Source organism: Helianthus annuus, chromosome 11 (genome assembly GCF_002127325.2).
Source record: "Helianthus annuus cultivar XRQ/B chromosome 11, HanXRQr2.0-SUNRISE, whole genome shotgun sequence".
NCBI classification, from domain to species: Eukaryota; Viridiplantae; Streptophyta; class Magnoliopsida; order Asterales; family Asteraceae; genus Helianthus; species Helianthus annuus.
In genome coordinates, this window is record NC_035443.2 from 42,320,703 (window position 1) to 42,346,619 (window position 25,917).

The 25,917-nt window shown below is 37.4% G+C and overlaps 2 protein-coding genes across 2 annotated transcripts; both read left to right on the top strand.

The window, feature by feature from the left end:
- Nucleotides 1-814: 814 nt before the first annotated feature.
- On the top strand, nt 815-8,105 carry LOC110890113. Its single transcript, XM_035979389.1, has 8 exons — nt 815-1,222; nt 1,327-1,395; nt 6,413-6,544; nt 6,630-6,871; nt 6,967-7,293; nt 7,370-7,453; nt 7,549-7,737; nt 7,848-8,105. Exons 3-8 carry the CDS (start codon nt 6,418-6,420, stop codon nt 8,010-8,012), a joined length of 1,134 nt encoding a protein of 377 aa, XP_035835282.1. The 5' UTR covers nt 815-1,222; nt 1,327-1,395; nt 6,413-6,417; the 3' UTR covers nt 8,013-8,105.
- Nucleotides 3,752-6,353, top strand: LOC110890112. Its single transcript, XM_022137683.2, has 3 exons — nt 3,752-5,292; nt 5,373-5,439; nt 5,523-6,353. The coding sequence occupies exons 1-3, from the start codon at nt 3,800-3,802 to the stop codon at nt 6,270-6,272; spliced, it is 2,310 nt and encodes a 769-aa protein (XP_021993375.2). The 5' UTR covers nt 3,752-3,799; the 3' UTR covers nt 6,273-6,353.
- Nucleotides 8,106-25,917: the final 17,812 nt, after the last annotated feature.

Genomic DNA, 25,917 nt, shown 5'->3' on the forward strand with positions numbered 1-25,917 from the left:
CATTCATCACAATATCATGTACATATATATATAGATCAATACAGTAACAACCCTAGAGCCCATTAAAATTAGGTTTGGCTTGGCTTATGGGCCTAAATGTCTGCATTCATAATAGTTTACACGATTTTAAGATATTTTAAGTGTAATTTTCTGTTTTTAAGTAATGGCTTAGAAATGGTCATATTTTTTTTATCTGATTTGACCAAACTATTCTTTTGATTTTCTCTTTAAATATTCATAACAAAACCTCCATGGTAATCACCTCACTTTATATGTATGTTAGGACTACATCACCACGACTATTTATTTAGTTGTTAAACGATTTTCATAAGAATAAATAGTAGATAAATCAATTTTTCCATATTAATTAAATACGAGGCTTTAACACTAAAAGGTTTAAAATACTAGAACTTTTTAAATTTACAGTAACAATATATTACAACAAAGTATATCAAACCACACAAGGAACGCAGAAAAAAAAAAAACAAACAAAAAGTATATAAGAAAACACTCAACAATCATGTAAAAAAGTTGTATCAATGACCCTTTTAATGGCTAGATCAATGAATCTACGCATTTTCTTCGGATCTAGCAGAGATCGCCCATTGTCTACTTTTTAGATGGAGGTGGAGCGAAGAAAGGAATGCTTGGAAGAGTTGTTGGAAGGTTTGGGATGGTAGGCATAGAAGGCAATGGAGGAAAGGATACTTTGGGCATATTAGGGAATGTAGGGATTGTTGGTATGGTGGGCATCTGTGGCTGTGGGAGTGTGGGGATGGTGGGTATTTGTGGTTGTGGGAGTGTGGGGATCACTACAAGAAAGGGAGGCTTTTAGCGGCGACACCATTAGCGGCGACGGCCCTTGTGTCGCCGCTATTGGTCGATCCGTGTGACACAACCTGAGACCAAACCCCAGCCGTTGATCAAAATCCTGATCTAACGGTTGGGGACTTGAAAGGCAATACCGGCGACAAAATTAGGTTATTAGCGGCGACAGCTGTCTCCGCTAAAAGTCTGTGTCCCACATTAAACCCTAGCCACACAAATCTTATCCTGATTAACCCAATAGCGGCGACGACAGGATCAATACCGGCGACATAGCGTCTCCGCTAAAAGTCGAAACGTAAAAACACTTTATCAGCGACTTTCCCTCTTTCTTCTTCACTTTCCCCCCAAATTTCTTCCTTCCACCGCCGGTTCTTCCCGAATTTTGGCCCACTCGGTTAGTTTAACATGTTTATGCTACATTTCTTCTCTACATTTGTTACATACGCATTATAGGCTTTAATTTTTGCTATTTTTTGTGTATTTTTGTGTTTGTGGAAGAAACTCCGGTCACCGCCATCTCTTCTCCGGTCACCACCATCTCTTCTCCGGTCACCACCTCAAAAACCGGTTAGTTTTTTTTTATTTTTTATTTTTTTTTGTTTTAATTTTAGAAATTCTATAATTTTTAGTTTTGTTATGTAAATTGTGTATGTTAGTATGTATGTTTGTATGTTGGTATGATTGTTATGTAAATTGTTTTTTTTTTATTTTTTATTTTTTTTTTGTTTTAAGTTTAGAAATTCTATAATTTTTAGTTTTGTTATGTAAATTGTGTATGTTAGTATGTATGTTTGTATGTTGGTATGATTGTTATGTAAATTGTTTTTTTTTATTTTTTATTTTTTTTTTTTTGTTTTAAGTTTAGAAATTCTATAATTTTTAGTTTTGTTATGTAAATTGTGTATGTTAGGTGTATTTGAAAAATGTGTATGTAAATTGTATAATGGTTAGTTTTTTTTTTAAAGTTTAGAAATTCTATAATTTTTAGTTTTGGTATGTAAATTGTGTATGTTAGTATGTATGTTTGTATGATTGTTAGTATGTAAAGTGTATGAATGAATGTATGTAAGTTTGTATAATTGTTAGTATGTAAATTGTATAATGTAGGTGTATTTGAAAAATGTGTATGTAAATTGTATAATGGTTAGTTTTTTTTTTTTAAAGTTTAGAAAATGTATAATTTTTAGTTTAGTATGTTAGTATGTATGTTTGTATTATTGTTAGTATGTAAATTGTATAATTTTTAGTTTAAGTTGTATGTGGGTATGTAAGTGTATGAATGAATGTATGTATGTTTGTATAATTGTTAGTATGTTTACATTGTATAATGTAGGTGTATTTGAAAAATGTGTATGTAAATTGTATAATGGTTCGTTTTTTTTTAAGTTTAGAAATTGTATAATTTTTAGTTTAGGTATGTAAATTGTGTATGTTAGTATGTATGAAATCATCATTTCAAACATAACGAGCTAAGAAAACACCCAATCGAAATTGAAATCATGATTTAAAACATAACATTCCGCCCAAAATTTAAAACAATCATTAAGAACATAACAAGCTTAAAAAATTGTACCCGTGTTTGAAGTAATCATTTTAAACATAGCGAGCTTAGAAATACCCGCCCGAAATTGATTTAGAAATTAATTTCGGGTTGTCCCCGTTTATCTTGGGACTGCTTTTTGAATACTTTATCTCATTTAGGATGTGAATGTGTATTACATGATTGTTTGTTTAAGAAGGATTCGGTTATCATTTTCTCTTTGCTCCTCGGGTATATATATCATTACATATATACTTGGGAGCTAAGAGGAAATGCTGCCGAATTTTTCTTAAACAAACAATCATGTAATACACATTCACATGTGAGATAAAGTGTTCAAAAAGTGGGTTTAGCAGCCTACCCTTGTCTTGTTAATCCTAAATTAGATTTTCTTTCAGTTGCATAATGCCTATCGATAAAAGTTGGATTGATTCCCCACGTCATTCACCTCACTACAAGCAAGGACTCGAGTCATTTATCGAGATGTGTGAAAGAGTGATAAAAAACCACGATGAAGTTAGATGTCCGTGTACCCAATGTAAAAATTCCGGCTTAATAACTATGGCAGAAATGAAATACCATTTGCGTATTAACAAATTTTGGAAGGAATACACTTCGTGGACCTATCACAGGGACACGACTCCAATTGCACAAGTAAACGATGTTGCGCCACAAGACGGTATGGTAAACGTTATTGAAGACATTAGGGGGGAGCGTATGGAAGAAGATACATACCTTAACCAAGAGAACTCGAATGGAGATAGTAGCGGTGTTGTTGATGATTTTGAAGACCTGATAAAGGAAGCTGAAACAGAATTATATCCTGGTTGTACTAAGTTTTCTTCTATCGACTTTTTAGCAAAACTTTTGAATATAAAGGATACGTACCATTTTCAAAATGAAGGAGTAGATCGACTCCTCTCGTTGTTGCGAGAGTCAATGCCAGAAGGCAACAAGATTCCCCCTTCGTATTATGTAGCTAAGAAGACATTTAAGAAGATTGGTTTGGCATATGAGATGATAGATGTGTGCACAAATGATTGTGCTCTCTTTTGGAAAGAAAACGAGTCCTTGCAAAATTGTCCCGTTTGTAATGAGAGTCGATGGGTCGATAAAGACACAAAAGGCACGAAGGTGGCTCGTAAGGTGTTACGATACTTTCCTTTGACGCCTAGACTACGACGTTTGTATTGTTCAAGGCACACAGCGAAAGATATGATATGGCATAGTACCGGACGATCGGAAGATGGGACTATGCGTCATCCAGTTGATGGATCTGCATGGCAAGACTTTGATAAAAAGTACCCAAACTTCGCGATGGAGCCACGAAATGTTCGCTTAGGGCTTGCAGCTGACGGTTTTAATCCCTTTCACAACGGTAGTGGATCCTCGACTCATAGCACGTGGCCGGTTATACTCACCACATATAATATGCCTCCCTGGCTATGCATGCGAGAGTCCACATTCATGTTGACCTTGTTGATTCCTGGCCCTAAATCACCGGGGAAAGACATGGACGTTTTCCTTAGACCGTTAGTGGATGAGCTTAAGCAATTGTGGCAGACAGGTGTACGTACTAAAGACGCAGCAACAAACACATACTTCACAATGAAGGCGGCGTTGTTATGGACCATAAATGACTTTCCAGCCCGTAGTAGCCTATCAGGTTGGAGCGGACAAGGCTACATGGCATGCCCAACTTGTAACCAAGACACTCCTTCAATACGTGTAACTGGTAAATGTGCTTATGTTGGCCATCGCCGGTTCTTAGATGCCAACCATCCTTGGAGAACAAGTCTCGACTTTAACGGGAGACCCGAGACACGAGACCCTCCGAGACAGTTTAGCCCAGCTGACATAGAAGCTCAACTAGGTCGTTTAATTAATCGTCTACCAGGCAAGCATCCAGATTTTGGAGGTAGGAGGATAACCCGGTCAGATTTCGAGTTGAACTGGTCCAAAAGAAGCATATTTTTTGACCTTGAGTATTGGTCTTCTCTGCAGCTGAAACATAACTTAGATGTAATGCATATAGAGAAAAATGTGTGCGACAGCTTGCTCGGTACTCTTCTGATGAACGATAAGAGCAAAGACACGCCAAATGCGCGGTCTGACTTGGAAAAACTAAACATTCGGCCGTCACAATGGCTGAAACAATCGGGTGGCAAGTTCTTAAGTCCCCACCCAAAGTACTCATTCAAGTCCGATGATCGAAAACTTTTTTGTCAGTTTATAAAAAATGTTAAATTACCAGATGGGTTTGGATCGAATATCAGTAAGAGGGTGACAGATAACAATGCTAACATTACCGGGTTGAAATCTCATGACTGTCATATCCTCATGCAACGTTTGATACCGATTGGGGTTAGAGGGCTTTTGACTAAAGATACATCTACACCAATAGTAGACCTTTGTATGTTCTTTAAGCAACTTTGCTCTAGAACACTATCGGTGGATGATATGAAGAAAGCAAAGGATGACATTGTTACCATCTTATGCAAGTTAGAGATGATCTATCCACCTGCGTTTTTTGACATTATGGTTCATTTACTTGTGCATTTACCTGATGAAGCGATTGCGGGAGGTCCAGTAGCTTTTAGATGGATGTATCCATTTGAAAGGTACATGAAAAAACTAAAGAACTATGTTAAAAACCCGGCAAGGCCTGAAGGTTGTATAGCTGAATGTTATGTGTTTGAAGAAGCTCTAACATTTTGTTCAATGTACCTTAAAGATGTTCAGACTAAGTTCAATCGCCCAGATAGAAACGATGATGTCGTTGTTGAAAAAAGAAAGTTATGGGTGTTTGAGTCAAAATGTCGTTATGTTGGCGCAAGAAAGGAGAAATATCTATCATTCATCGAAAAAAGCAAGATGGAATGGTTTGTCCTCGAAAACTGCGCAGAAGTTAGGGAGTACATGAAGTGAGTGCTTCTATCTTTAACATTTCATAATCTGTTAATTGGTATTTTTCGTTCCTTTCTTATATTTGTCATCAATGTAGTGAATTCAAACATACACATCCCCATGATGATCTTAAAACCAAATTTCCGGGATGGTTTCTCCATAAGGTATAATACATATATAACACTCATTACTCTATACTTGCTAGGTAATACATATATAACAAACATTATTACTATATATTTTTTAGGTCCATTCGATGAAAACACAAAATTCTCCAGAATTCCACCCGGAGTTGTATGCTCTTTCAATTTGTGCGAAAATGACTGCTTACACTTACACTGCTTGCATAGTCAACGGTGTTAGGTTTAAGACACTTGAACGTGATGCAAAATGCGCAACGCAAAACTCTGGGGTGGAAGTGGTTGGAGAGAACGGTGTGAAATTTTATGGCCAATTAGAAGAAATTATTGAGTTGCGTTATACAAATGATTATTCCACTGTCCTATTTCGGTGCAAGTGGTTTGATACTCAAAGGGGTGTAAACCATGACAATAATATCACCAGTATAAGCACTGAACATGAATGGGACAAAGACGATCAACTCATATTTGCTTCGCAAGCCAAACAAGTGTTCTTCATCCAAGAAACGTCTCGAAACCAAAAAAATAAACATAGGTGGGTAGTCGAAAATGTTAATCATCGAAGAATTTGGGATCGGCCATTAAGTGATGACCGCGTCAATAAGGTTCAAAATGTTGGCAAAAGCTTAGAAGATAGTGACGTTGTTGACAACAACTCTTCATCTGACTGTCCACTTGTCATTGACTTGACCCAATACTTTCAAATTGGATCTTCTCATGTTACTGCGGGTGAGCCTTCAATTGAAGTTGATCCCCCAACGGCCACCGTCGATGAAGTGTTTGAAGTCGAGACTGATTCTGATGAGGTCGAGGCTGCTTATGATGAGGATGATCCCGATTATGTGGAGTCTGACTAAAAGAAAAGTTATTGTAATTTTTATTGATTTGTAATTGATTAACACTTGTTTGAAATATTTATTTGAATTTGAGTTACACTTGTTGTACTTTCCCTTAATTTGTATTAGATACACATGCTGTAACATTTGTAACTTTATAGGGAGTATGTTTTCGATATTGTTGATATTCGCGTATCTGATGGCTGATGTGGCCCCCTGGGGACATGGGGGTGACGGCGCTGGTGATCCACCGATTCCTCCTGGTGGATTTCGTGGCACACATGAGACAGACGGTAAGTCTTTTACTAAATTATTTTGTAGTCCTTATATTTTATATATTATAAATGTTGTTACTAATTATTTTTGTTTTAATTGCAGCGGTTCCCCCGAAGAGGGTTAGGGGGAAAGCAAAAAACGAGAAACTAAGGCGTCTGGTAAAAGCGGGGGGGCCTGTATCGCTTACGTTTGACAGGCAGGTGACGTATACCCCTGTTGGTAAATCAAGGGATATGTTTTCACGGGAGGCCGGCCTGTATATGTGGCGGTCCATCCCCTTCGATAAAATTGGATGGGATAACGTTGAACAACATTACAAGGATGCCCTCATGAACCACTTACGGGTAAATAACTTATATGCATAAAATTTTATCAAATATTTAAGCACATGCAAATCTAATTTATATATGATATTTTAACTTTTTTATTTAATTTGTAGGAAAATTTCAATTTTGATGAAGTGGAACGTGACTATGAGGCCAAAAACTTGACGGGTGGCATTAGGGCTGTGCTTATGAAGCGGTACTCTGACCGCAAGTACGAGGCTAAAAAATTATTTAAGAGCAAGGGAGGTTACAATGATCTTGAGAGTGCACGGGCATTCCATCCCAAGGATATGCCCTATGATAACTGGTTGAGAACCATTGAAGGTTTCCGGGAAGCTAAATATATTAAAAGAAGCGAGGCCAACACACTAGTACGCGAGAAACAACAATTCCCATACCGTGGGGGGACATCTTCGTACGGTAGCACCGCCTATAAAAATGTAATGTTTTATGTATGTGTGCGTGTGTGTAAGCTTTTGTTTATTTAATGTCTAATCTAAGTTTAATGTTAAACAGGATATGGATTGGGTACCTACGTATGCTAAAACCCACACGGACAATCAAGGGAATTGGGTTGATCCGGTTGCTGAACAAAATTACGTAAGTATTTCTTTTAAGTATTATTTTCTATAACAAATATATATATATATATATATATACACACACATATATTTAATCATCTTCGTAAAATACAGCGGAACATACAACAGGCCACAAGTCAATGGAGCGGTGAGGGTCCGCCAATTGCCCCGTATCAGGAAGCGTTGGGTGAGCGGCGAGGATGGTACCGCGGGATGGGGCCTAAACCTTCTTCCAACACGTCCTCGCACTCGTCATCTAACATGTCGTCTTCGCAAGCTCGGACGCAAGAACCCTTTTCCGAGGTAAACTGCGCAATTTAAAAAATTACAAACGAACGCATGTTTCCTTGTTAAATATATGTTGGTAGCGTTAATTAATATGCTAATATACGTTTTGCTATCTATTATTGTAGGATTTTGTTAACAGCTTGTTCCAAACCCCGTCATTTTTGAGCCAACTTAACAACTATCTTGCTTCACAAGGAAAAGGAAAAGGAAAGTCAAAAGGCTACGATTCTGACAACTTATTCGATAATGAATCCGACGATGAACCCAACGATAACGATGACGATGAGTGACTTGTTTTTAATGTATGCTTTGGATTTAATTAAACGTTGTAGGATATAATGTACGACTTAAACGTAGTTTTTAATTAGATTACCTTTAGTATATGTTGATTATGTTCATTGCGTATGCTTGCGTTGTTTGAAAATAGGCAGGTTTTGTTTTTTTCGGCCGTAAAACTGGCTGGGCAGCTGTATATACAGCTGCTGTATTAAAAAAAAAAATAGACTTTTAGCGGCGACACGTGTCGCCGCTATTGTTCTTTACCCTTTACCGACGAAAGTCAACACCGGCGACACTTTTAGCGACGACATCTGTCGTCGCTAAAAGTGCAGCATCAATACCGGCGACAGCCATCAATACCGGCGACAGTCAGTCAATAGCGTCCGAGCAATACCGACGATGTTCTTGTAGTGGATGGTGGGCATCTGTGGTTGTGGAAGTGTCGGAATGGTGGGTATTTGTGGTTGTGGCACTGTTGGAGTAGCTTGCAGCAAATTGCGTGAAGCATAACACATCTCATTGGTTGTGATGGAGAATAGTGCAAGGGAAAAGACGTAAAGGTAGCAGGCAGAAGCCATTGTAGGATGACTGCAAACTGTTGAGGCTCTAGAACTATATCAGATTGTGAGTGAAAGCACAACAGATCAGTGTATATATGGAGAACGCACAAAGGAGTGTGTATATATAGAGAATGCACCGAACGATGGTCCTAATATATATTAAAGAATATAAGAAAAAGTCACTAGTTTTGTTAAGACTATAATTGGTTAGTTGGAAACTGATATCTGGCATTATTATTGGGTTCTTAGGTCTATAGTTGTTAAACAATCTCCAAACAAGAGGAATTTGTTTATCGATATTCCTATCCTTAGGTAAGCTATATCTGCAGAAAAGTTGACCCAAACTCAATCTCAAACATTTGCATCATGCTTTTTGCTATAATGTTTATGCAAAATCTAAATGTTGTAAAATATAAAATGTATTTCTGACTAGGACGATAGAAAGAATAGTAACCTTAAAAGACTGACTAAGACTAAAAGCTAAAATATTATAATTTAGCATTGATGTAGGCTGTGACTAAACTAATGCCTTAATTATGATTATAACAAGCAGTATAATCCTAATAAGTGTCATAATGACCGTGATCTGAAAATAATTATTTGAACTCATTGCTGTCTACTACTCCTACATAAGGTTATAAGGACAAGATTCTACTTCAACTTGAACTCTAATGTAGACGTGTTATTTTTAATATATCAGACTATCCATAATGGTTACCCATAAGAGGCATTTTTCACCACATCAGCATTTTAACGCCTCTACAAAAAATGTGTAATGGTTAATGCCCCTTTAGATACTAAATAACTTAACAACGTTCGATTAGATTCTTGGATACTAAAAACCTTGTCATATATCATACCGACCGTGGACAAGTTGTCCCTCGAAATTCATAAAACAGGACGACCATCCGAGTAATCAACTCTGAAATATGTGAAGGTTTTATACCTGTAGAGTTATTAATAATTCTACTCATTTGACATTTTTTGCCAGGCGTAAGATGGACAATTGCACCGGTTTTTTATTGGAGATTTTGGTTTTTTTTTTTTTTTTTTTTTTTGAAAAAGTAAAGAAAAAGGTCCTATTGTTTATCTGATTTGATCAAACAACTATGCTTCGGATTTTCTCTTTGAATGTTCACAACAAAACCTCCATGGCAATCACCTCTTGTTCAAAGTATTTTTGGACTACATCACTTCGGCTACTAAATCCACACCTCAAAACCACTTATAATCCAAAACAATTGATATTTTGAATAAGCTTTTCATTCGATATGATTGATTTATAACTCTCCAACACTTCTTCATTTATAACCCGGAACGACCAATTCAATATATTCGTTGGCGTTACTCTTGCAAACAGCAATTTTCATCCAACAAGATCACTGAATGTTTCTGCTGCTTTTCATTTAGTTATTGAACATTGTCATCAGCATAAATAATAGATAAATCAAATTTTCCTCGTAAATTAGTCATAAATATCGCTATTTGTGACGCATTTTTGACGAAAAACGGTGTAAGAAATTTTGAGTTTTCTAGTAGTGATATAATAGATAAATCAAATTTTCCCTATTCATTAACATGACGCTTTAACACTAAAAGGTAAAAGTGGGACTTTTAAATTTACATTAACAATATATTACAACAAAGTATATCAAACCACACAAAGAATACAGAAACAAGAAAACAAAAAGTACATGAGAAAACACTCAACAATCATGTAAAATAGTTGAATCAAGGACCCTTCTAATGGCTAGATCAATGACATGTAACAAGCTTCTTCTGATCTAGTAGCGATTGTTTATTGTCTACTTTTTAGATGGAGGTGGAGCGAAGAAAGGAATGCTTGGAAGAGTTGTTGGAAGGTTTGGGATGGTAGGCATAGAAGGCAATGGGGGAAAGGATACTTTGGGCATATTAGGGAATGTAGGGATTGTGGGAATAGTGGGCATCTGTGGTTGTGGGAGTGTTGGGATGGTGGGTATTTGTGGTTGTGGGAGTGTCGGGATGGTGGGCATCTGTGGTTGTGGAAGTGTTGGAATGGAGGGTATTTGTGGTTGTGGCACAGTTGGATTAGCTTGCAGCAAATTGCGTGAAGCATAACACATCTCATTGGTTGTGACGGAAAATAGTGCAACCACAAAGACGTAAAGGTAGCAGGTAGAAGCCATTGTAGGATGATTGCAAACTGTTACGGTTCTTGAACTGGATGAAATTGTGAGTGAGAATGCCTTAGAGGAGCGTATATATAGAGCATGCGCTGAATGGTGGTCCCAATAAATAAATAAAAGCATATAAGAAAAAGTCAATGGTTTTGTTAAGACTACAATTGGTTTGTTGGAAACTGATATCTCTGGGATTATTATTGGGTTCTTAGGTCTAAGTTGTTAAACAATCTCCAAACAACAAGAATTCGTTTATCAATATTCCTATTTTTAGGTAAGCTATACTTGCAGATAATTTGACCCAAACGCGATCTTAAATGCTTTCTTCATGCTCAGGCTCAGCCCTAAAATGCTAATGTAAATATGTTGTAAATAAATATATATAAATCTGAAAAGGCTGATAGAAAAAAATATAATCAAGCTTAAAAGACAGATTGACAATTAAAGCTTAAGTACTATTATTAGAACGCTTTGACTAAACTTTTGAGAACATCTGGAACACAATTACGATATTGTCTAAGTTATGATGGGAGTTTTGGAGATTTCATATTGTTGATTATCGAAATAATTTGTAGCGGAAGACAATGATTCTTAGGATTGATGTTTGAATATGAACAAGATCAAGATTGTGTAGTTTCGAGATAAGGGACAATTTTGAGTAGGAAATTCGTGAACCCAGTCAACTTTTGTTCAACGTTCAACTCGAAGAATGGTAAAGATTAACGGCGAATTAACTTGAATATATATATTTTTATTAAATTCGTGAAACGAGCTCGAACCGATTCGGATTAGTATTTAGTTTACATCTTGTAGGTCCCTTTTCGCGGAGGATTACGAACCTAAACCTTGTTATACTAACCCACTAGCAAGTGCGGAATCCAAGCTAGTAGGCAAACCGAGATGAAGCAAGTAAAGAAACAAACACACAAGAGTTCACCGATTAACACCACTGTATTAATACGTATGAAGGTTCCGGTTACAAGCACAATGTTTACAAATAGTTTGCAAACTCTCAAAGTGTGTGTGTGTGTGAGTTTCGGACAGAAGCTCTCTACTCTCTAACTTTCTGTCTCTCTAAGTGTGCATCTGACTTTCACACTACACTGCATGGGTATATATATACCCAGCACAGGATATCTGGTCGAAGGATCCGATAGATGGTCCGAAGGATCATCTTTCGGATAGAAAGCTTTCGAAGGATCAGCAAGGACCTCGAAAGATCACCTTTCGAGGTCTATAGTTCGAAGCCTATCTTTCGATCACCTCGAAGGATCAACAGTATCCTTCGAGGCTATCCTTCGATACAGACAAACAAATTACATCTTGTTGGCCAAGTCAAACTAGGAGGATAGTTGACTTGGTCAACTTACAGACTAACTTAGGACATCGTTTACATACAGACCGAATACAGACAAAGTACAGACACAAGTGCACCAACAATCTCCCCCTTGGCTGTAGCTTTGTCTTTATCTTCTATAGTTGTAGACTCGTCTCGAACTTCGACGGTCTTTGGTCTTTGAGTTACCAAAACTCTGATGTCCTTTCAAGTCTTCAATGTCGGAGGATCTTCAAAGTCTTCACGCCTTGAAAGCAGAGAGTGTATCAACAAACTACCCGTATCATTTAGGAAGTGTGTTGACAAACTCCCCCTTAACATAAGCTCCCCCTTGAGTTATGCTCGCGAATGACTTGATCTTTATGAAGTGAGATCCTTGTGGTGTTGGTGATGGCCAGCGGCAACTCGATCATCTTCATCAGTTGAGCGCCTTCTCGTTGTGTCTTCATTCCAAAGCTTGTCATCGACCGTGTTCTCCTAGCCTTTAGAATCTGCACATGCAAGAAATCTAAACGCATAATGAGAACAACTGCTTGGAATATAGTATACACAAATGACACACGAATGACCATGTCACAATCAAACACCGTCCGACAGTTTGAAAGTTTAATAAATTTGTCAATTTAAGTCTTTAACTTTCAAAACCATGCAAATTTCGACCGTTTATGAAGATTTTAGTCAATCCGGTTTTCGTTCAGGTTTCAGGTAACGAAGACTCGAGCTCCAACATCGTACGATCGAAAATAAAGTAGAAAGAAAATCTTTTTGGCTTTTATAAAGTTTATATTAAAACACACCTAAAATCTTTTTGGTATTTTTGAAAGTAAAGGACAACAATTTAAAATCCTTTGAGTGTTATCAAACGACATCACCGCTAATGTCGTGCTGATATGCACCAAACGACGAAACTGTTTAAAAGAAGACAATAAAGGTTAAGCAGTAAATAAATAAATATATACAAACATTCTTTTTGCGAGTTTCGAGGGTAAGAGAATCATATCAGTGTACGGTCATGCCAAAACACTCTTGTTGTTCAGTTAGTTAACATTAAGATAAGCATCCTATAACAATTATCGGTATTGTTGTCCACTTAAGCTCAACTTATCAGATGTAATCATGGCGAGGGGATACGTTAAGGTATGATTTATACTTACCGACCGGTGTTCATCCACATCACGACACATTCCCGTATCAAGGTATGCACGAGAGTTCATCTTACCGGTGAGTATACCGATTATCATCTGTTTGACCGTATAAGCTGTGAGATACTCACTTATTTTGATTTGAAAACAAGTCCTATGTGATATAATCACTTATTGATGAGGAACTTGATTTTCATATGCATGAGGGCACAGGTGCAAGTCCGTGAACAGGTCAGTACTTCCGTACAGCAGAGAGACGAACTTGACACCCGGATAAATGTGATATTTTATCACTTATTTGATTTGGACATGTGATTGTTTATCACTTATTGAGGTCGAATGCAGTATGTAATATGTACACGTATGTATAGTATCATGGAAGATCTAGACTTGCGTCCCCGTTATTTTTTTTCGGTAAAAGATACAACCATGATACCCAGATGATAAGCAGCATAAAGACCGAATATCTCAGAACCTCGGCAATCTATCAAACGAAATTTCGGTACTAAGACCATATGCCAATGAATGGTTCCCACCTGATCTTCAGTCGATTAAGATTTATATCACCCTGCACACTTTAAAATGATTGTGAGCCTACCGATACATCTTATATAGAGCTGCTTATCGTTTTTCATTTAAGGTTTAAAGAGGTTTGGATAGACCACTGATGTACTATCATTTTCTCTTTTGCTCGCCAGGAAACTCATTTTTGTTTTTCTATTGTTTTTGTGTTTTTGAAATTTTTCGATGTTTTTGGATTTTCAGATTTTTGAATTTACTCCCCCTAAAATCAATAAACTAAGATAAATTTAAAAACACACAAAGATATTTACAAAAATGATTTTCCGATGTTGGTTTACTCTTGCTTGACCTTAATGCCATTTACCAAAATTAAGTTTTATCAGAAAAGATTTAACAAATTTTGGAAAAATGAGTTGGCATGTCGGTAAGCGGTGCGGACCATGACAACATTGACGAGTTTCACAAAGAAACAATCACGTGTGAGGTGATATTTGAGATCAACGTGTCAGGCCAAAGAGTGCTGTACGAGATAATAACAATTCACAAAGCAGCTCAAATATCGACAAGTATAGGAGAGATTAGAAATTTAAAGACGTATCCTGCAACTGTTCCGTGCATTGCAAAGAATCTAAGTACTCTCCCAACTGGATATCCACCCGGTGTGGACTTCAAAGTCGAATTTGTAGCTACTGAATAATCTCTTGACAGCAACAAGTTCATAAACCTCCGGGTCCGGCTGGTCTTCCACATTGCACCAGCGAAGGTCTTTGTCTTTCTCTTTCAGAAATGGTGCGCGGATGTTCAATCCAAGCCAAACCATCTGCACACATTTCACTTCATCCTTTCCTGAGGACCCGATCAAAAACCATAATGACCAAATTTTGGCATGTTCTTCATTTGGTCGAATTATGCACCATCATTCAACCACATTTTCTTTTTCTTTTCTTTTTCTCCATCAAAGGCAACAATTTCTTCTGTCGCCTATCTTGTGCAAGGACATTCCACTATCAATAATCCTATGACTATCGATAGTTCCTCCTGGAACTTCCTGCACACTCGCTCAGAGATTAGTTGGAGAGGGGGACCCAAGCCTTCATAGACTTGGGTTGCCCCTGAGAATCAAGAAATGTAATTTCAACCTCTTGATAATTTTCAAGCACAACACCTCCCTTTGAACCTTTACCTGTTTTAGGTTTCCAAGTTTGTTTTTGTTTACCAGAGTGTGTATTATGTACATTTTCTGGTTTTAATGGTTGTGACAAACTAGGTTTCCTTTTAACAGTTTCCGGTTTTAAGGCCTTTTCGATCACCTTTACATTTTTACGTCGTTGTTTTGTTTCTTGCTCTTTAATAGTGCGTTTATCATGTTTTGGAGAAACAGTACAACGTTGTGAGTGACCTTGTTCAGAGGGGGTTCTTTCAACAAAATTTGGTTTGGGCAAGTTTGTGCAATCTTTAATGATATGCCCAGACTTCCCACATTTGAAACACGTTCTCCTTTCAACAAACTTAGGAGAATTTGTTCGACTGGCAGATGTTGAACCTGTAGAACCTGAGGTACTTGCACGTTCATCACACCCGTTTGTGTGTTGGGTGTAATTGTTATCGCTGTTACGCTTCAAAATCTTGACTTTTTGTACAAAATCGGTGTTTGATTTGTTTTCAAAAGTCTCAATTTTGTCTGTACCCCTTGATGCTACAAATTTAACATCTTTTGCTTTCTTCTTGTAACGAGCTCCTTTTGATTCAACCTTAGCCTTTGGCTTTGGAGCTCGTTGTTGTTGTTTACCCTTAAAAGCAATTGGTTGTTGCTTTGTCGGTGATTTCTGATTTCCAAATTGTTTTCTGATTTCAGCCTTTGGAATTGGATCACATTGAGTTACAGTAACTCCAGGGATCGTCTTTCCCAAAAACTTGCTCGTGTTATCTTCAAAAACTTTATCAATCAAGGATGGATTGACATTTTTAATTTGAAAATCATTGCTTGAATAAATTTTAACATCTCCGACCAAAGTGTACAACAAATTATTACTTTTAACAGCAAACACACTTTCTTTGTCATTCTTGACATCTTTGACAGGATTTATCACTTTCTTGGCAACAGATTGCACGACAGGAGTAGGAGGATCACAAAGAATATGATTCTCAATTGGAATTTCTACTCCTTTCGCCTCATCAAGTGATTCATCCTGGTCATTCACATCTGATTCATCATCTGAAGAATCACATTCCTCAATAGTTGGAGGACTTTGATTTGAAGCACATGATGACTTTTCTTTGTTATCAGATGAGCCCACCGATGAATTGTCCGGTTTGAACCCTAGGCCAGTAGCAAATTCCTCAACATTAAGAGGCACACTGGGTTCATACCGAGGCATTTCCTCTTCATCGGGCATCTTGGTATAGTTGCTCATCAAAGGAGGTGGACACGCCTTATACCCAACTCCTTTCACGTTCCCTTTCAGTTGCTGAACGTCAATTATGTGATCAAGCACAAATCGGGAGTTGGAATAACTTTCCAATTTTTGCTTGATAGCATCATGCTCACATCTGGCAATGGCTAACTCCTTTTTGGTTTCCTCAACAAGATTAATATAATCGTTAATACTAACTTGTTTATGATAAACAACTTTGTTCAATTCGGAAACACTTTTCTTTAGGGTTTCAATTACAGATTTAAAATCTTTTTCGTTTTGAGTTAACACCATGTTTGCCTCTTTGCACTTTGACAGTTCAATAACCAAACTTTGATTGTGACTATGAACCGTTTCAGATTCACGTTTCAATTCATCACATTTAAGTTTCATATCGGCACAATCACTACATATGCTAGGAGTTTTAGTTTGAACCTGACTTGTAGAATCTGTGACATTATCCACAAATGCAGTCTGAGAAGAGAAAGATCCACCTTCAGTGAGAATCTTCTCCATTTCGCTCGATGTAGCATCAGCTTTCTTGATCAAGTCAGATTTTTGACCCTTTGTCTCCTTGGCATCATCCGACAAATTATCAGCTTCAGAATCAGTTCTTTCGTTTAAATCTGATTTTTCATTGAAACCTGATTCTTCATCCGAGCTGCCACTATATCCTGAACTATCATCATTTCCCGAAGGTTCATCATCATTGACATTTTTGACAATTTCAGCATAGAATGCAGTTCTTGTTTGATCACCGTTTCCCAACTGTATGACCGGACCACAATCGACACTTGGATCAAGTTGAGGCTGTGTTGTGGAAACTTGAGCTTGTACTTGGGTTTGATTGAACTGTGGACACTGAGAAGAGCTTGTATTGGATTCAAACGCCGTTTGAAGCTTCGGTTGCTGAACAGAACTAGAACTAGCTGAAGGACCAAAACTCGGCAAATACATTTCTGTATTTTGAGTGAGTGCAATCCTTTGAGCTTTCTGAATTTCCACTTCGTTCTTGTGCTCCAACTTCTGAATGAATTCATAGATATTAACATTGACAGCATCTAAAACGCCCGTATGCTTTAAAAACTCTATGAATGGGTTCCACTTTGGAGGTAGAGCATCAGCAAACCGTGCTACCATTTCCTGTTGAGATGTAAGAACACCAGAATAACACATTTCACACATCAAATGATAATAACGAGTAGTTATATCATTTAAGGTTTCATTCTCTAAGAAATGAAATGATTCGAATTTCTTCTTCAACAGATCCTGGCGTGTCTTTCTAGCTGCATATCCTTCTCCTCCCACTACCAAAGTATTCTGTATGCTTTGACTTTGGTTGGATACCAATGCCCATTGACTTGAACTGATTGACTGTTGTTGTTTAGGTATGGTACTCGTCATATATTCAGCCATCGACATCTGTTTTAGATCTGGTTGTGGATCCGTACTCCAATCCCAAGGGCTAGTACAACTCATTTTGATCAAATATAAATACCAAACCTACACACCACAAACTGTTAAGTGCAAAAACAGATATGAACTGAAAGATACAACCTGTTCGAAAGATCAATACTTGTTCGAATGATCAACAAGGTTCGAAAGATCCTTGTTGAGTTTCGAACAAAGACTTCGAAGGATTGACTTCGAAAGATTGACTATACGAAGGGTCCTTATCTTTCGAAGGATGACTTCGAAAGATTCTCCTTATGTTTCGAACACAGGCCTCGAAAGATCCTTATCTTTCGAAAGATTCACAGTTCGAAAGATATTTATCTTTCGAATACTGATCTCGAAAGATTCACAATGAAAGATCCTTATCTTTCGAGATGAATCCTTATCTTTCGGACTACTATCTTTCGAAAAGATTCCAGAAACGAAGGATGATCCTTAGACTTCGAAAGACTACTCGAAAGATGCTAATCTTTCGAGCTGTCCCTAATCGAAAGATGAACTTTCGATATCGAAGGATATCTTTCGGAAGATTCTGACACACTGACACAAAGTAGACGGGTAGGTGGGAAAGGTGATGGGTTGGTGCACAACTTTCGGCAGAAGGTATGTGCAGGTCTGACTTTTCACCAACTTTTTGGATTTTCAAAAAGTTTACCCAAAATGGACACAACCCTATCCAGAACAGTCACCGGAGATACCACCGGAAAAATGGCCGGAAAAATCAAAGTCTCTTAAAAACAAGTTTTCAAGTTACCCAACCCAACCTTGAACACTCCCGAAGGTTTAGAACGCGTTTTTATGCAGAAAACTACCAAAAACGGGTGCTAAACCAAGTGTCCAAACACACCAAGGAACTTGAACAACCCGGTTTTAAACAAGGTAAAGAGCCAAGCTCTGATACCACTTGTAGGTCCCTTTTCGCGGAGGATTACGAACCTAAACCTTGTTATACTAACCCACTAGCAAGTGCGGAATCCAAGCTAGTAGGCAAACCGAGATGAAGCAAGTAAAGAAACAAACACACAAGAGTTCACCGATTAACACCACTGTATTAATACGTATGAAGGTTCCGGTTACAAGCACAATGTTTACAAATAGTTTGCAAACTCTCAAAGTGTGTGTGTGTGTGAGTTTCGGACAGAAGCTCTCTACTCTCTAACTTTCTGTCTCTCTAAGTGTGCATCTGACTTTCACACTACACTGCATGGGTATATATATACCCAGCACAGGATATCTGGTCGAAGGATCCGATAGATGGTCCGAAGGATCATCTTTCGGATAGAAAGCTTTCGAAGGATCAGCAAGGACCTCGAAAGATCACCTTTCGAGGTCTATAGTTCGAAGCCTATCTTTCGATCACCTCGAAGGATCAACAGTATCCTTCGAGGCTATCCTTCGATACAGACAAACAAATTACATCTTGTTGGCCAAGTCAAACTAGGAGGATAGTTGACTTGGTCAACTTACAGACTAACTTAGGACATCGTTTACATACAGACCGAATACAGACAAAGTACAGACACAAGTGCACCAACACATTTTGTCGTTTTACAAAAATACGTAGTTATTGATGATTGGGAAATTGTTGAATTTTGATAAAATGACGACAACTTATGTTGTCGGGGACGTCCAAAAACAGAGGAAACTCTGCCCGTTTTTCGAGAAAATCCGTAAAATAATTACGTTTTATTATAAAACGAAGCATAACCAATCGACTACAAACGATTTCTATAAAATTAAATACAAGTGTATAACATTTCGGATAACACTTTACAATATCACGACAACGATGATTTGGATATCATTTTCGACCATTCTTTTATAAAATAAATATAACTATTATATTTATTTTAAACAACACAACTTCGTTATATATTTATTCCCAATACCCGACGATTCTTTTACTAAAATAAATATAATTTATATATTTATTTTAAATATCGAACAACAATAACTCCTTGTATAAAAATAGATATAGCTTCTATACTTATTTCAAAGCATTATACGACTTCTATTCTTTTACAAAAATAAATATAATATATATATATTTTTTTTTCAAACACAACGACTCGATGATTGTTTTACAAAATAAATATAACATTTTGTATTTATTTCAAACGCCAAAATGGCAAATACCATATTTTGATAATTTTCATACAAGATGCGATATATAAACAACTTTATTATATATTACTTTCATACGAATATTCCTATATATCAACATACGACTTCTCAAAATGAGCCATCAAGTATAATTTCTTCACTTCTTTCAAGTTAACAACAAACCGTCAAATCGTTCGGTCAATAATGATTCGGTAGAGCTCGGTGACACGTAATTTAGTTACTGCGTTTAGAAACTTATAAGATATTCCGTGTTAGGAATATTGGAGAATGCACGCTAGCAAGTCAAGCCTTGGAAACGACATCACGAAGTCGTAATTAGCTAGCTTTGCACAGGAACATTCAGGTGAGTACATAACCTCACTTTTTCACTGTTTTACATTTGTCTAAATGTTTTCGGGGTAGAAAGACATTCACATTTTGCAAAGCATACAAGAATTACATATTCATAAACCATTTTACAAGAAAGTTTTAACAGACACAAATGGTTTACGAAAAGCTTATGTTTTATACCGGTTTTTCAAACAAGCGTATTTTTTGAAATATGCATACACACAAATTCTAGTTTCTAAACTATGGGAAAATACAAATACAAGAGCTTACAATGTTTACAAAATGGTATGACGGAGTACAAAAACATTCAAGTGAAACATTCTAGATCATGTCCCGAATAGGGTACCATAAGCACCATTAATCAACGTATACATTCAGACCACGGAACAAAAGGTTAGATCTAATGGGTTTCAGACAACACCACTCTTGGCCTACTTCTACCAATGAGTGCTTCTGTGTCTCATGACAAAAATGCCTAGGTTTGGTGGCTTCCTATGTCGTGACACATGTTAGTGGTCTTGCAAACCACTAGCGATCTCAAACATTCATAGTACTCAGTTACAGATACGTTTTACAAGTTACATTCAAACATTCATACATTCTACAAGTTACATACCATGTTTTCATTCAACTAATCAAACATTCAAGTATTTAAACATTCAAGTATTTAAATATTCAAGTATTTAAACATTCAACAATAAAACAAAAACCGGTCATTCAAAAAGATTTATTTCAAATCTTTTACAAATAAACTATGAACTCGCTCAACTTTATGTTGATTTTTTGCATGTTTCTTTCTCAGGTTGCATTTTTAAGATAAGACACGGTTGGAATAGGAGAACCATGTGGAGTCGAGTACTTAGTGGGCGTTCAATATCTAAAAGACTTAGATTATTTGCTTCCGCTGTGCAATGAAGATACCAGTCCAGTCACGCCAATGCTCTGATATTTCGGGGTGTGATAGATTGGTATCAGAGCTATAAGTTACAGCGAATAGGGTTGTCTGTAGAGATACCTAAGCTCTAACCTCATTTTCCACTGGGACTTAGATCATCAAGACTTTAAATACATACAGAACGCCTAAGACTCGAATATGGTCTCCAACCGTTGCCAAAAAACGAGCAGTCAAAATTTTGTTATGAAACATACGCTATTGTGGTGTTTTACACATGATACACAAAGACAATTACATACAATACACAAAACTCTGAGAGTTTAGGAAACATGCATTTAAGACCTTCGGAAACTTATGTTGAAGTTCATTAAAGGTCATCACGTAGGAACCGCGAATATTAACTCGGGCACACACTATTATTCATATCGTCTAGGATATTTTGACTTCCCGAGCAGGCAGCCTACGCATAACGAAAAGCTAGTGCACAGGTATACGTGAAACTTAAGCTATACATCAACGGAGGTTGAAGTACGTCACATACGACTTTCGAGGAAGCGGCAGTTTGGCACGCGGTCCTGCAAACGACACGAGTCATGCTAAGGAGAAGACATATGTCTCCGTAGTCCCCCTAACTCAATAATGACGAATATGCCATGTTTGACATTCCATGGTAATGTCACCTAACAATTGGTCGTCACATGCAACCCCAGGTAAAGTCCTTAAATTTCTTTTATTGAAATTTCGACTTTCACATTTACTGAGTAGATTTTTGCATCTCTACTCCTCTTAATGGTCATTGCGTCACAATAACTTCTTCATTATAGCGAATGTTCATTTGCTTCATTTCTTGAAAATTCATATGTTACCCATGCATCGTTTGTTACGCATGTGGTTTCGTTTCGAGTAAAGCGTTTCATTGAAGCTCAAATATTGTTTCGCCAAATCTAATTGTTGATTTGTGATTCGAATGACCTGCATTATTGTAATTGTTGGCTTCTTCGTTATCAGGTCAACACATTTTCTTGAAATCCCTTTCTTTTCAAGTTACATACATGGTTTTCGTTGTGACCATGCCGAAAGTTTTTCTTGTCGATACATGTAATTATTGTCGGCTTGCGCCGAAGTCAAATTCAATTGTTTGAACTTGTTCATTACACATATTCAATTCAAGACACCATATTCGAATTCGTTTTAACAAGCGTTTCATTGTTCTGAGTCGTAGTAGATTTGTTTGGTCTACGACTCCATTAAGTCGTTTGTTAACTTCGACACCTTGTGGTGGCGTTTCACTAAATTGAAGCTTGCGCTAATCTCATACACGGATTTAGTTATCTATTTATTGATCTAGATTAAATCTGCTTCGATTTATTATTGCGCTTTCATTTGACTTCAAACACAGGTGATACTTGTTTAATCACCACTATTATTGAATTATTTTTTATAACTACGACACCTTGTGGCGTCGGTAGAACTTGCAGCTTGGGCTGATCATGATCGAGCATTTCATGCAAACTATTACATTTGAGCTTGTTGAAATCTAAATTCATTCATTGGATGCAATCATTTCTAGAATTCATTTGCATCTTGCGATACGTCCTTGAATTCACATCATTCGAATAAGTCTTGATTCGGTTTCATGATCGTTCACTCTGGTACTATTCGTATTTTCTACGCATAACGTAACTCTAAGGAGTTAACGTAGTCTAAATTTCGAGGACGAAATTTTATTAACAGGGGGAGAATGTGACAACCGGCAATTTACGCCCTTAATACGTGATTAACAGGCGTGTTACGCGACATTAAATACTGTTTACGAGTCAAATTAACTTAATTAGGTCTTCGGAGTGCCTAGGAATGTTTATACGACCTTACAGTGCGCGAACGGTGGTTTACAGAGAAACCTGCTGAATATTACGCGACAACGGACTGATACCGTATGAAATACTGACAACACCAACATTCACGATATTTATACGAGTATTTTATACTTATAATTTAGTTTCGCGAATTTATAGTGCTTCCGTACGACACAACACGCAAACGAGAACGAAGAACGCGGAAAACAGTAACGCACCGACAAACAACGATGAAACGGAAGCACCGGACTCGAATGTAGTCTCGATATTAACATATTATGATATATTTGGTTTCGTTTTCGAATTTTAATAACCGTATTTGAAACCGGATTGAAAAACGGAATAGAAACGGTAAACGACGCAATTTACGCGCTTTTTACGCAACCGACGATCAAGACGCGACAACGACTACATACATAATTTTAATTATCTTTGGACCAAAACTTATAATTTATGGCATTACGAGGAGTTTGGGTTTTAATGACGCGTCTTGTAGGAGATTTCGGGCCACTTTAAACGCGAGATTGGGCTTGTGGGCCTCGAGCCCAAGCCCAAAGCCCACTAACCAAATTCTTAAGATAAATACTGCACTTTTGTTAAAATCCTCATTTTCTTCAAGCAACAACACACACACACAAGCAGACAACAAAGAAGCACCCACCCGATGCTCTCTCTCTCTCGACTAAACTCCTACAACCGGAGCAGAATCCGGCCGGCCGGTGCCGGTTTCCGGCACCTCACTCCCCTCACACACACCCACTCCTCCTGCTCCTCTTTTTCTGATAAACAGCGCCAGCGACAAGCCGGCTGATGCTGGTCGTATTCCGGCAGACCACTCGGGAAACCCCATCACTTCGGCTCGGTTCTCAGGCAACAGACACCCCCTCTTTTTTCTTCGATCAACAACGAACCACCACCACCAATGTCGGGTGGTGGTGAGCGGCGGTCAGACGGCGGAGAGAGAGAGGGACGAGACTGAGAGAGAGAGAGAGAGAGAAAACCGATGGTGGTGGCGAGCGATGGCAGCGGCAGCGGTGGTCGGCGTCTCAGTCCGACGATTTGTCTCTCGGACCAGTGGTTCGTATCTCGGTCCGGCGGTCTGTAACTCGGACCGGCGGTTCTTGTTATTACCCGACAGATTCCCGGTAAATACCCCCCCTTCTCGGTTTACTTCCCTCTCTTTCTTTTGTTAAAGTCTGATGATGATGATTATCACCAGAACAGGTTGGTGACGACTTCGTTTCGGGTTGGTTCGAGTCAACCCGGTTGAACCGAGTTGACTCGGTTCGGGTCCTAGTCAAACAGTCACGGCTGGTTAAGAGGTTTGGGATGGTCAACAGCTTTGGTTCGGGCTAGATTTTGGAGCGGTTCGGGTTGACTCGGTCGAACCGAGTCAATTCGGTCAAAGTCAGCCGGTCAACTCAGTTGACTCGGTCAACTCGGTTGACTCGGTAACCCAGTCAACTTTTGTTCGACGTTCAACTTGAAGAATGGTAAAGATTAACGGCGAATTAACTTGAATATATATATTTTTATCAAATTCGTGAAACGAGCTCGAACCGATTCGGATTAATATTTAGTTTACATTTTGTCGTTTTACAAAAATACGTAGTTATTGATGATTGAGAAATTGTTGAATTTTGATAAAATGACGACAACTTGTGTTGTCGGGGGCGTCCAAAAACAGAGGAAACTCTGCCCGTTTTTCGAGAAAATCCGTAAAATAATTACGTTTTATTATAAAACGAAGCATAACCAATCGACTACAAACGATTTCTATAAAATTAAATACAAGTATATAACATTTCGGATAACACTTTACAATATCATGACAACGACGATTTGGATATCATTTTCGACGATTCTTTTATAAAATAAATATAACTATTATATTTATTTTAAACAACACAACTTCGTTATATATTTATTCCGAATACCCGACGATTCTTTTACTAAAATAAATATAATTTATATATTTATTTTAAATATCGAACAACAATAACTCCTTTTATAAAAATAGATATAGCTTCTATACTTATTTCAAAGCATCATACGACTTGTATTCTTTTACAAAAATAAATATAATATATATTTATTTTCAAACACAACGACTCGATGATTGTTTTACAAAATAAATATAACATTTTGTATTTATTTCAAACGCCTAAACGGCAAATACCATATTTTGATAATTTTCATATAAGACGCGATATATAATACAAGTTTATTATATATTACTTTTATACGAATATTCCTATATATCAACATACGACTTCTCAAAATGAGCCAACAAGTATAACTTCTTCACTTCTTTCAAGTTAACAACAAACCGTCAAATCGTTCGGTTAATGATTCGGTAGAGCTCGGTGACACGTAATTTAGTTACTGCGTTTAGAAACTTATAAGATATTCTGTGTTAGGAATATTGTAGAATGCACGCTAGCAAGTCAAGCCTTGGAAACGACATCACGAAGTCGTAATTAGGTAGCTTTGAACAGGAATATTCAGGTGAGTTCATAACCCCACTTTTTCACTGTTTTACATTTTTCTAAATGTTTTCGGGGTAGAAAGACATGCACATTTTGCAAAGCATACAAGAATTACATATTCATAAACCATTTTACAAGAAAGTTTTAACAAACACAAATGGTTTACGAAAAGCTTATGTTTTATACCGGTTTTTCAAACAAGCGTATTTTTCGAAATATGCATATACACAAATTCTAGTTTTCTAAACTATGGGAAAATACAAATACAAGAGCTTACAATGTTTACAAAATGGTATGACGGAGTACAAAAACATTCAAGTGAAACATTTTAGATCATGTCCCGAATAGGCTACCATAAGCACCATTAATCAACGTATACATTCAGACCGCAGAACAAAAGGTTAGATCTAATGGGTTTCAGGCAACCCCACTCTTGGCCTACTTCTACCAATGAGTGCTTCTGTGTCTCAGACAAAGTTGACAAAAATGCCTAGGTTTCGTGGCTTCCTATGTCGTGACACATGTTAGTGGCCTTGCAAACCACTAGCGATCTCAAACATTCATAGTACTCAGTTACAGATACGTTTTACAAGTTACATTCAAACACTCATACATTCTACAAGTTACATTC